Below are 12571 nucleotides of genomic sequence, written 5' to 3'. Positions count from 1 at the left end.
CATCCTGTGTCCGGCTTATTTCACTTAGTGTAACGTCCTACGTATGTACGTACACACACACCCCTCACATTTTCTGTATCTTGCATGTGTAGATGGACAATCAGATTGCTTCTGTATCTTGGCTTTTGTGAACAATGCTGCAGTGACACCAAAGTCTGTTCGAGGTACTGATTTCCTTTCCTTGGGTTGTATACCTAGAAATGGGATTGCTATATCATATGACAGTCCTGTTTTTAATTTTTTGAGGAACCTGCATATCTTTTTCCATAGCGGCTACACCAATTTTACATTCTCCTCAACAATGGCATTTTAACTACATGCTGAGCCTCACTTGTTACTGTTTGTCTTTTTGATAACAGCCGTTCTAAAGTGGTGAAGAGATACCTCACTGCGGTTTTGGTTTGCTTTTCCCTGATGATGAGTTATGTTAAGCATCTATTCATTTACTTGGCCATTTATATGTCTTCTTGGAAAACTGTCCACTCTGCCTTGCTCATTCTTTGTTTTGGTTTGTTTGGGGGCGTTTTTGTTTTGTTTTGTTTTTGCTTTTGAGCTGTGTGAATTCCTTATATAATTTGGACATTAACCTCTTATCAGATACATGGTTTCCAAATATTTTCTCCATTCCTTCGGTTGCCTTTTCATTTTGTTGATTATTTCTTTTCCTGGGCAGAAGCTTCTTTTTTTTTTTTTTTTTTTAAGATTTTTATTTATTTATTTGACAGAGAGAGATCACAAGTAGATGGAGAGGCAGGCAGAGAGAGAGAGGGAAGCAGGATCTCTGCCGAGCAGAGAACCTGATGTGGGACTCGATCCCAGGACCCTGAGATCATGACCTGAGCCGAAGGCAGCGGCTTAACCCACTGAGCCACCCAGGCGCCCTGGGCAGAAGCTTCTTAGCTTGATGTACTTCCACTTATTTATGTGTGCTTTTGGTGCCAGATCCAAAAGAGTATTGCCAAATACCAATATCCAGGAATTTTTCCCTTAAGTTTTCTTCTAGGAGTTTTAGAGTTTCAGTCTTATATTTAATCCATTTCAAGTCACTTTTTGTGTACTTCTGCAATTGTTTTTCACTCTCTAGTATCTCCCTCTACCGAGGGAGATGGACTCTCTTTCTCTGCATAGACTACACAATTGCTAGTAAGTCTCAACCTGAGTTTCCCTGGTAGTTAAGGAGCAGAAACTTGACATAGGAGCATCTCTTCAGGGGTAGCCACCCAGACTTTCTAGCAGAAGCTAATGCCCCAAGAAGCAGCGAGCACCCAGAATCCATCGCGGTGAGGAGAAAGGCTGTGGCCATAGCCACATCTTGATCCCAGAGGCAGCAGTGGGCTCTGGTCTCTAGTGACACTCTCGCCAAGTCTGGAGTTGGTGGTGTTGAGGCCATGCTGTGCTGTCTGTCCCTAAATGGTGGCTGCATTGAAATGCTGATGGGAAAATAGCTGTGGCATCCTCTTTGGTACCCCTGACTCTGCAGGTTCCCCATTTGCTTCTCAGGATCTTCTCAGAATTGCCTCAAAAAGATTCTTTGAGCTATTAATATCCTTTACTACTTAAATTGGCTAATTTGAAATACTTACTTGTCAGACACACAATTGATAACCAAGAAAGTGCATAGGCAACAGGCAGTGGGGTCTTCATAGGATCAGCTCTGTGGCATCAGAGTAGTCCTCTGCTCCTGGCTGGATCGCCTCCGGATCCAGTCTGATCAGTCTCTGATCGTTCCAAACATCTCTGATCTTTATAGTCATCTATAAATTCACCTCTTTTCTAATTAAATTAACTATATATGGCTTTGGCTTTTCACTGAAAGATGCTGCAAATGCTCAAAGTTGTAATTGTAACTACTTGGGAATGGAATCCCTAAATGACAAACACTGCTGATTAAAAACACATTTAGAAACTTCTTTTTATTCTTTATAGTTTGATACTAACTCTATAATTTGAACTAATAGAAAAATTGGTATCTAGATGTTATTACAAGTTAATTTGTTTTTGTCTGGCAAAAGCATTTGATATTAATAGACCTTTAAGAAAATACTTATTAGATATTTTACAATGAAACCATTCAAAAATGATTAATTCTATCCCCAAATATTTATGTTTCAGAAATTTTCATCCCTGAAAAATATTTTGGTTTATTTTCCTGTCTATATATATGTCCAAATTTTATGGTCAATTTTTTAAAAGGATTTTATTTATTTAATTTCAGAGAGAGAGTGAGAGAGGGAACACAAGCAGGGGGGGGTGAGAGAGGGAGAAACAGTCTTCCCGCTGAGCAGGGAGCCTGATGCAGGGCTTGGATTTCAGGACCCTGGAATCATGACCTGAGCCTAAGGCAGATGCTTAACAACTGAACCAACAAGGTACCCCTTTATCTTCAATTATTATGGAATCATGATAGTTAACAAAGTATCAAAAGATTACACAGAGGGGCACCTGGGTGGCTCAGTGGGTTAAGCCGCTGCCTTCGGCTCAGGTCATGATCTCAGGGTCCTGGGATCGAGTCCCGCATCGGGTTCTCTGCTCGGCGGAGATCCTGCTTCCCTCTCTCTGCCTGCCTCTCCATCTACTTGTGATCTCTCTCTGTCAAATAAATAAAATCTTAAAAAAAAAAAAAGATTACACAGAAATACAATTATATCTTTCCATAAAAATCATTTGGGTTCACACTTTATCTTTTAGTTCTGCAAATGTTAAATATTTTAGCAATTAGATCTTTAAAAGTTCATATCATCATATTAAAAATACTTCATTTTTTCTGGACCTTGTTATTTTTTAAAAGAAGTGCATAAAATATGCAATACTCTTTAGAGTAAAGTGAGTTTTTTTTTGTCACCTTGTAGTTCAAGTGATATGATAATTTCAATTTCAGTTATAAATTTACCTGTAAAATTAATCAATTTTGAAAATCCCTCCAAAATATAGAATAAATTGATTAGGCCAGGAATTAAGAATTTGAAGAGGGCCCTCTGCTGCATAAATTTAAGTGTGCAATGTCCTTATGGCCTCAATGCTTGCTTGCATAGAGTCACAAAATTTTTTCATGAAGCCATACTAAAAATAAAAATATCCAAGCATCACATTACCACTAAATATGTGTTTATGAATTGCCTGTCCTTTCATTTCTCTGACAAAATTTTACCATTTTATGTAATAAAAATACATAATTTAATTTCAGTAAACTAATAAATATTAGTTATTGCATTTAAGATAAGATTGCATTAAGAGATAAATAATACTCTATTTTAAGCATTATTAATTTGCCTTAAATAAGGAATAGGAATCCATTTCATTTTAATACAGTTGGGCAAAATTCTATTATTTTCATTTCATGAATTGGCTTTGACTATTCTAAGTCTAGGTGTAATTTAGATGTAATTATATGTTTAGAATACACCTATGTTTCTCTATAACTAAGATTAAAAGTTTAATTAATACATAGTTTGAAGTGGTCTTCTTGAGCCTCTTATAAAATTTTTTTTTAAAGATTTTTATTTATTTATTTGACAGAGAGAGATCACAAGTAGGCAGAGAGGCAGGCAGAGAGAGAAGAAGGGAAGCAGGCTCCCTGCTGAGCAGAGAGCCCGATGCGGGGCTCGATCCCAGGACTCCGGGATCATGACCTGAGCCGAAGGCAGAGGCTTAACCCACTGAGCCACACAGGCACCCCCTCTTATAAAATTCTTGAAAGAATGTTTACCCCAGTACTTTTTTTTTTTTTTTAAGATTTTATTCATTTATTTGACAGAAATCACAAGTAGGAAGAGAGGCAGGCAGAGAGAGAGGAAGGGAAGCAGGCTCCCCGCTGAACAGGGAGCCAGATGCGGGGCTCGATCCCAGGACCCCGGGATCATGACCTGGGCCAAAGGCAGAGGCTTAACCCACCAAGCCACCTAGGTGCCCCACCCCAGTACTTTTTGATGACATTTTTGAGAATTAACATTTATTCTGAAGTAATAAGAAATCATTTTTATCTTAATATGAGTTTTTTGCTAACATTATCATTTGATTTATTAAAGTGTTACGTTAAAAAACTCAGAGTGATTTCTGAACATGTATGATCTTGAATTTGGAAATTTTAAAATGTAGACTTTTCTCAAGTAAAGTTTTATATTATTGTACTGATAAATTTTGAGAAAATTTATCAATGTGTGCTTATTACACAAATGTAGTTAATTAGTATCCTTTAATGAAGTGAATTTATTAATTTACTGTATTCCTTTTCCTTTTTAAAATTTTCAATCCCTGACAGAAAAAAGATTCCCATGTTCTTCTCATGCAACTCTAGTAAATTAAAATTCTAAATATGGTGATTTTTAAACATTCCAATGAAGTTACAAACTTAGTGAAATTTTCTTATATTTTGAAACAAATTTCTAAGTCTAAGTCAATACTCAATTTCTTTTAATATTCAAATATGCCTAATCATCCAAAAACCTCATTATCCAAATGCCAAATATAGAACATATTTTAATGTACAGTGATTTTTACATGTTCCATTTAAGTGTGACACCGAATATTAGTATTTGGCAGTTTGTTCATTATTTCATACCAAATCCCCTTCTTGAAATCCCAAACATAGTCACTAAGAATAAAAATAATATCTTGGGAGGCATCTGGGTGGCTCAGTCATTAAGAGTCTGCCTTCGGCTCAGGTTATGATCCCAGGGTCCTGGGCTCAGCCCCACATTAGGATCCCTGCATAGCGGGAAGCCTGCTTCTCCCTCCCACACTCACCTGCTTGTGTTCTCTCTCTCGCTGTCAAATAAATAAATAAAATCTTAAAATAAATAAATAAATAATAAATAAAATCTTTTATTTTAAGTTATAGAAGTTATTTATTTTTTTATTTTATTAGTTATTTATTTAGTTATTTATTTATTTTAAGTTATATAAATTATTTTAAGTAAGTAAGTTGGGGTCATTAGCTGGCTGGGTCTGCTTATCTATCAGGATTTTGGACTGAGGTTGTTGATCCGTAGTTGTGGACATTCATAGGCAGTATTCATAGGACATACTTTTATATCAAGCCCTTTTGTTTGTTAGTTTTAATATGTTTGCTGTTAATAAGGCATTTAAAATTATAGTCATAAATGGTGCTGGTGTTTTTGCAACCTGAGTCTTCTGAGGTTAAACCCTAACATTCTCACATGTTCTCTTCAGTTCTATGGCTTGGTTCATGCAAATATACTTACATAACTTTTTAATAAGATGTTTAGCCATTGATTGAATTAAATTAATGTATTTATGACCTAATTCTATTTTAAATTATTTTCATAGTATTACTAACTGGAAGATTCATATTTCTCATAAATATGTAAATGACATTCTGTTTTGATTCTGGGAACATCTTCTAGATCTGTGAATATGTTTCTAAGATCCTTCTAATGACATTAAACTAAAATAGAGCCAAGTGTGTGTATTGGTTAATTATAATTACAATAAGGTTTATTAACTAACAGCCACAGAATCTCAGTGGTATACAACAATGAGACTTTACTCAGCTGGACTTTGTGAGCCAACTAAATGCTGACTGATCTAAACTGGGCTCTGCAGGAAAGACTGGTTATGATCCCGTCTCTCATACTCCCATGAGGAGCAGTGAGTCTGCATTGCTACATACTTCTCTTTGCTATGGCCAAAATACAAGAAGGTAAAACCAGTTGCATAAACACTTTGAAGGCTCAGCCTAATGGTGCCCAGCATTCCACTGGTGATGTCAGGCACCTTTTCCATTTTCCAAAACACGGCAAGTGTTGATGATGATTTCCTCATTACTTACCATTACCACCATTTTCCCAGCTGCTTATGTTTTATCACCATTTTTTCCTGTAGCATCCCCCTTTTAAGTATCATTTTCTATGTCAGTTATCTTTTGCTACAGGAAAAACACAAAAGAACAACACACGCACACACACACACACACTCACGCATGAAATTCAGTGGCCTAAAACAATGATTTATTTTAACCCATATGGATACAAAAAAAGACGAGCCAGATCAGCTTGTTGCCATAGTAAGGTTGGGCTCAGATCTGCTTTATGTTTTTATTTGGGGACATCAATTCCTTGGGGAAACTTTTCACAGTGATGGCTGAGACATAAGAGAAGAAGCCCAACCACACAGATTCTTTACAAACATCTGGGTCTGTCATATCTGCTAATATCCCATTGTCAAAGCCTAGAAACAAGGATTGGGGAAAGCAACTCTGTCCATTGAGGTAGAGAAAAGAGATTGAGCATTTTTTAACACTAATCTGGTGCACCACACACAGATGAGGATTGGCCATCTGCAAGGGTCGGTATATGCTAATTACCATCAGAAGTAAACAATTATTTTCAGTGAGTCACTCTGACAGACATATGGCCATACAAAAAAAAGTCAATAATTGAGATATTAAAGGACCAGACTTCAATCCTAACTTGTCATTTGTTGTACAAATGGATAAATTAATTTCAATCATTTTAAATAAAGATGCCAGTGAAATTGCTTCATTAAAACAAAATTGCAAATATTTTTTAAAAAGTATTTTTATATCTCCAGTAAATTATTTCTTAAATTACTTTGTGGAGTCCTTGCCATTCTCTTTCATATCAAAGGATTCTTTATTCATATATAGTCAGAATATGAAGTTGGATAAAAGCCATGTTAAAATTAGATATATTTATATATCCTCCTATATAAGAAAACAATATGAATAAGAGAATGAGAGAAATAAATGAAAAATACAGGAGAAAGCAGGCAGAAAGTCAAATATTTTGATACTAGCAAAGCCAATTTAAATATGTTTAACTTACTCTAATGCTAATTGTTAGAATAACAAATTAAACCAAGTTTTATTCAATATTTATAATTTTTAATAAGCTAGAAAAGTTTTCCTGTGATTACAATGGCCGTATACAAGTATAAAAATAAGGAAAATAGGAAATCAAATATTGAATGTGTTCCTACAATTATTTTTAAATTTTAAGTCTATTTTATTTTTAATTCTTTATTTAGAATGCGCTCATCTTTGGAAAAAGAAATAGAACGACTGGAGTCAGCTTTGTCTGTATGGAAATGGAAATATGAAGAACTGAAAGAATCAAAGCCAAAAAATCTGAAAGAGGTATGGAGGCGCGCGATGTCAGGGGAAAATGAAACTGTTGTCTTGTTGGGATGTGTTACCTAGTGGGCGGAAAGCTCCATAGACGAGGAAAAGTTAAAAAATTGAATTTCCTCCATAAAAGGGATATTTTCACTCCCATGTCCATGTGAACTCAGTTAGACTCAACCCATAAGGAGTCTTTTTCTAAAGAACACATATTTTGAATGATCAATGTGACACCATTAACTATCCATTCCAGGCACGTTTAAAGGGACTGCTAAGGAGGTCATTATATCATAGCACTTGCAGTAAACAATTTTATCTTTCATGTAGCAGTCTGAAAATATCAATATATCCCAAGTGCACCTAGGTTCTTTTCATATTGGCTTTATGGGTTCCTCAGGATCAGGCACTTGCCTTTATAATTTTCCTTTGCTGTCTGAACCTTTCCCATGCCAATGATTTATTAATATTCATTGTTAAAACAATATTAATTGCCCATCTTGTGTATACCAAAGCATCGTTCCAGGTAAGCAGGTGGGGTAGAATAATGAGCAAAGAAAAGAAAAATCCTGACAAAATGATGACAAGCCAAATGCTTCAAATGAGTCTTCATTTATTTGGGTGTGTATATATGTGTGTTTATATTAATTATATATTATACATTATATATTATATGTATATACACACATGTATATCTATGTATACAAAGCATGTATATGCTGACCAGCTGTCTAGAGAAGGTGAGTATCTAAATTCTGTATGTAATTGTGCCTCAGTCAGAAGCATTATTCCATTTGTTGTTAAAAAAAAGTGGTAAGCCATATTTCTCTTGGTGAAATCCCATCTTAATGTTGCTTCAGGTTTGTTTCCATCAAGTGGTGAAGTTTAGAGTCATTAAGTTTGCTGAAATCACATGAGGAACCTTAGTTGCCAGCATACACCTGCCTTCCGAGTCACTCGCAGGCGTCCTGACGTCCGTGGAGGACGGTGATGGTCACGCACCGGCTCTGTTAACACAGTGGACCCCTGAGATTTCAAATGAGGGAGAGCTTTTCCTAATACTATTAAGCAAATATCTCCTGCTTAAAAATCATTTATTAACGAAAAGTAATCTCAGTGAGAGCCACAGACCGTTAGTTTGAGAACATCTCTCAATGAGGGGTAAATGGAACAAGTAAAGCTAACCAGCCACATCAGGTTTACCTCTCCTTTGTAGATTCGTGTTAGATTGTCAGAGTTGTTTTGTTTCTAGCTCAAGCTTTAGGTATGTACATACAGTGAATGTGTGTGGACACATACCCTGCGTTTATGTATGGATTCATGGTGTTTATATTCACAGACACCTAACTGAACTGATGTGAACGGGGACAGTAAATTATTGTTATACAGGAAAAATAGTTCAGAATACAAAAATCATTTATGTTTAGAGCGTATGTGTATTTGCCCTTATAATATTTTGGGCTCTAAATTTGAGAAAGCTAGTATTGATGATAGAATGGGTTTTAACTATAATTTTAAAATAAATGTGCATTTACTATCTTTTGCCACTAGTGGGCAGTGCAGACTTGATAACGTTAGTTTCTTAATGCTTTTTATTCAAGCAATTAACATTTATGTAGCAACTGTTTTTGAAAAGGGGCATGATTTTGAGTTGGTTTACAAAAGGATATGTATATTTTAAAATGTTAAATGCTTTATATTCAGAGATGACATTTTGGACATTAAGTGGGAACAAGTCTACTTTAACAAAGCTTTATAGATGAGAAAAAATAAAACCAATGTATTTTATTTTACAGTATAAAATGGGCTTACATTTTAATGTAAAAAACCCATATAATTACAATTTAATGTAAAAAACCCATACAGAAATATATATTAGTACATATGTAATCCTTTTACTAGATAAAATTATAGGGATTTTGGAACAGGGAAAACCTCAACATTGTCGTGAGAAACTTGTTCAACTATTTAAACTTTGAGCACATGTTTCAGTTCAGTGAACTACAAATTTGAACATTGAGTGGAAGTGACAATGAATAAAAAAGCTTTACAGTAGATGATGTAAAGTTCATTTTAACAGAGATAAAGAAAAACGTTGTTTGAATTATTTATATGAGATTACTTTTTAAAATCTCTCTACTCCCTAAACCTGGAAGCCTTTTTGAAGAGATGTGGTATGCACATGTTTAAATTATTTTTAAAAATATTGTGGAATATTTAAAAACTGAATAAAAATATGTTGTCACATAATTTTTATGTATGCTTTGTTTAATTGTTTTATAATAGATTAGAACAAGAAGAATTTTATGGTACATTTAGAAATGGTGTTGCAGAGTAATCATTAGTGTAAAATATTCAAAGTTTCTGTTCAGTTGAATGGCAGTCTAGAAATGTGTCATGATATATACTTCATGTGAATACTTTGGGACTTCATGTAAATACTCCTTTTTACTCCAGTCCTCAAAAATTATGGTAAATGACCTTCATTTTATGTAATTCTTCATCTATAAAAAGCTCTTGAATACAAGTGTAATTCTGTTTCAGACGCCTGAAACTGTTACAAGCAAATGCACGCCTGGCTAGGAACTGCTGATACAAAGATTAGCAATTTTTAGAGATGGAAACCCATGTGCCTAATAGACCAGGGTTTTTAAAAATGTATTTGAAAATCTGGCTTCTTTAGAGGGAAATCATTCTTAAATCACTGACATTTAGTGAAGAATAAATATGAGAACTTAATTGTAAAATCTAATACGTATTTAAAATGCAACCAAGACAATGAGTGGTAGAAGTGATCATATTCCACATGCTGTTCCCTTGCTGAATTTAATACTTATTCAGCTTTTCCTTTGCACATCTATAAGTATTGATTTGGAACTAGATGATGAATTCCAATTTTTTGAAATGGTCATTTTCATGAAATCTCATGATTTAGAGAATCAAATATTCATGGAAGTAATATTGATTACAAACAATTATGGTACTTTTGCTTTAACAATAAATGACTCTGATTCTTTCCATAATGGAAGAGATCTTACCATATGTGGAGAATACTGCTAACATTTTAAAATTGGTCTCAAACTGAAAAATGAAGTATAATTTGTCTTTGACAATTTTGTACTTTTACTGGTATTTTTTTAAGGATTTTTATCGAGGAGTCTTCTCTCTTTTCGTGATAATAACAATGTTTCTAGTAATTTATAATTTACAATGTTCTTTTATAAATAATTATGTTAAATACTTACAGACACAGCCTTTGTGGGACTATGTATGGCAGTAAGGGCTGTCAATAAAGCCTTCTCTGAAATACTTCAAAACCTCTTTCTGATTTGGGGGAAATAGAAGGTTAGAATTAGGATTATATGTAGCTAAAATTCTACACTAACACCATTAATTTTTCAGAAATAAGATTTTTTCTAAATTTTTGTTTTTTAAATTTTTTACTTGAAGTTTGGTTGAAAATACATTCACTTCTTAAAAGATTGTGCCAGTGGACACTTAGGTTGCTTCCATAATTTGGTGATTGTAAATAATGCTGCAAGAGATATAAGGCTGTATATATCTTTGTGAATTAGTATTTCATTTTGGGGGGATAAATATCCAGTAGTGTAATTATTGTGTCATACAGTATTTTTATTTTTAATTTTTTTGGGGGAAACTCCATACTGTTTTCCACAGTGCCTGTGCCAAATTACATTTCCACCAACAGTGCACGAGGGTTCCTTTTTCCCCCACATCCTTGCCAACTCTTGTTATTTCTTGTCTTTTTTACTTTAACCATTCTTACAGGTGTGAGGTGTATCTCATTGTGGCTTTGATTTGCACTTTCCTGGTGATGAGTGATATAGAGCATCATTTCATGTGTCCGTGGGCCATCTATACATCGTCTTTGGAGAAATGTCTTTTTATGTTTTCTGACCATTTTTAATTGGATTATTTGGGGGTTTTTTTGGTGTTGATTGTATGAGTTCTTTATTTTGGATAGTAAGTCTTTATCAGATATGTTGTTTGCAAATATCTTCTCCCATTCAGGAGGTTGTCTTTTAGTTTTGTTGATTGTTTCCTTTGCTGTGCAGAAGCTTTTTATTTTGATGTAGTCCCAATAATTTATTTTTGCTTTTCTTTCCCTTGCCAATTTGGAAGCTATTCTGCACGCATAAGGAAAGTGTCCTCGATGATACTTATTTGAAATAGGTGGATGGTGGAGTGTTAGTACTGCCGTGAGCTCAAAACTTATTTGAAAATTGTCTGATTTTGATATTTTTGTGACTTAAAGAAATTGCTCCATAGAAATGACCAAAATCATTAATATATCTTATGAATTCTAACTCTAAACTGTAGCTCCTATTATTGCTTTCCATCTCTGCCACTTTCCCAGTCATAACCATCACATCAGCTTTGCTCCCTCCTGCCGGGTCTCTTATCCATCACTGTTGACCTTTTTATTTTTCCATCCAGCAACCAGAGTGATATTTCTAAAAACAAAAACTGGATCGTATTACAACCTTGTTTCAAACATTTCAGTGACTTCCCTTTTACTTAGAGTGTAGCTGCCTTCCAAGTGATTGGAAGTCTAAGGAAATCTAATTCCACCTGATTAAACCACCAGTTGTTGACGATTCAAAGGATGTCTGATAATGATACCACTCTTTTCTATCCTCAGCTGCTCTAATAAGCAGTGCCTCAAATTTCAATAGATAGGACCCAATAGAGGATAATTTTTGACTCACATATACCCGCTACATGTGTTTGGAGGGTAGCCTTCTCTTTCTGTGCAGTGACTCTGTGCCCTGGGCTCTCAGAGGTCATGCAGCTGACACTCTGCATCTGGTCAAGATTAGAAAGAAAGAGAATGGGAATCATGTGGGGATGCTTTGTGCTCTAGGCTTGGGGGTGATGTACCTTATTTCCACTTATAACCCACAGGCAAGAATCCATTTGCATAGTGACACCTAATTGTAAGGAATGTTGGGAAATGTATTCAAGCTATATACTTAAAAAGAAAGAGAAAATGAATTTTGTAACCATCTAACCAGTTTCTGCTGCAGGAATCAATATATTACATAATTAGTAACATGAACTGATAAATAGGTTATTAATAAATATATTTAATATATTGCCTTAATTGTTACTGATAAGACTTATATTTAAGGAAAAGTGAGCTTCCTAATCCTAAAATCCATATTAAAAAGCTTGACTTATATCCCCACAGATGAACTGGACTGGTGAAAGCTATTTTTTATGTGAGACCCTTTCACCCTTCATCCTTTGTGTTTGAGAAAGATTGTGGAAGGTGTATTTCTTGCAGATCTCTCTTACCCAAAGAATGGGAGAGGAAGGAGTAGAGCTACAGGTGACCAGTTTTTCCTTTAAATTCACCAGTGAAATAACTTCTCCTCCTCCTGGGAACAAAAGAGTAACAGATAGAGGGACACGTGGAGTTGCAGGCCAATAGCTTGCCGTCCACAGGGATGG

At 34.8% G+C, this 12571-nt stretch overlaps 1 protein-coding gene across 4 annotated transcripts in view; it reads left to right on the top strand.

The window, feature by feature from the left end:
• Positions 1-12571, top strand: part of CCDC102B (coiled-coil domain containing 102B) — a 203624-nt gene that overhangs the window by 115329 nt on the left and 75724 nt on the right. For all 4 annotated transcript variants that reach the window (XM_047696565.1, XM_047696564.1, XM_047696566.1 and 1 more), the window contains one exon: positions 7006-7114. In XM_047696565.1, the coding sequence (XP_047552521.1) occupies positions 7006-7114 (109 nt within the window). The remainder of the gene's footprint in view (positions 1-7005; positions 7115-12571) is intronic.

This window comes from Lutra lutra, chromosome 12 (assembly GCF_902655055.1).
Source record: "Lutra lutra chromosome 12, mLutLut1.2, whole genome shotgun sequence".
Lineage (NCBI taxonomy): Eukaryota > Metazoa > Chordata > Mammalia > Carnivora > Mustelidae > Lutra > Lutra lutra.
Note: the sequence above shows the minus strand (reverse complement) of the source record. Positions and strands in the feature narration are given on the sequence as shown.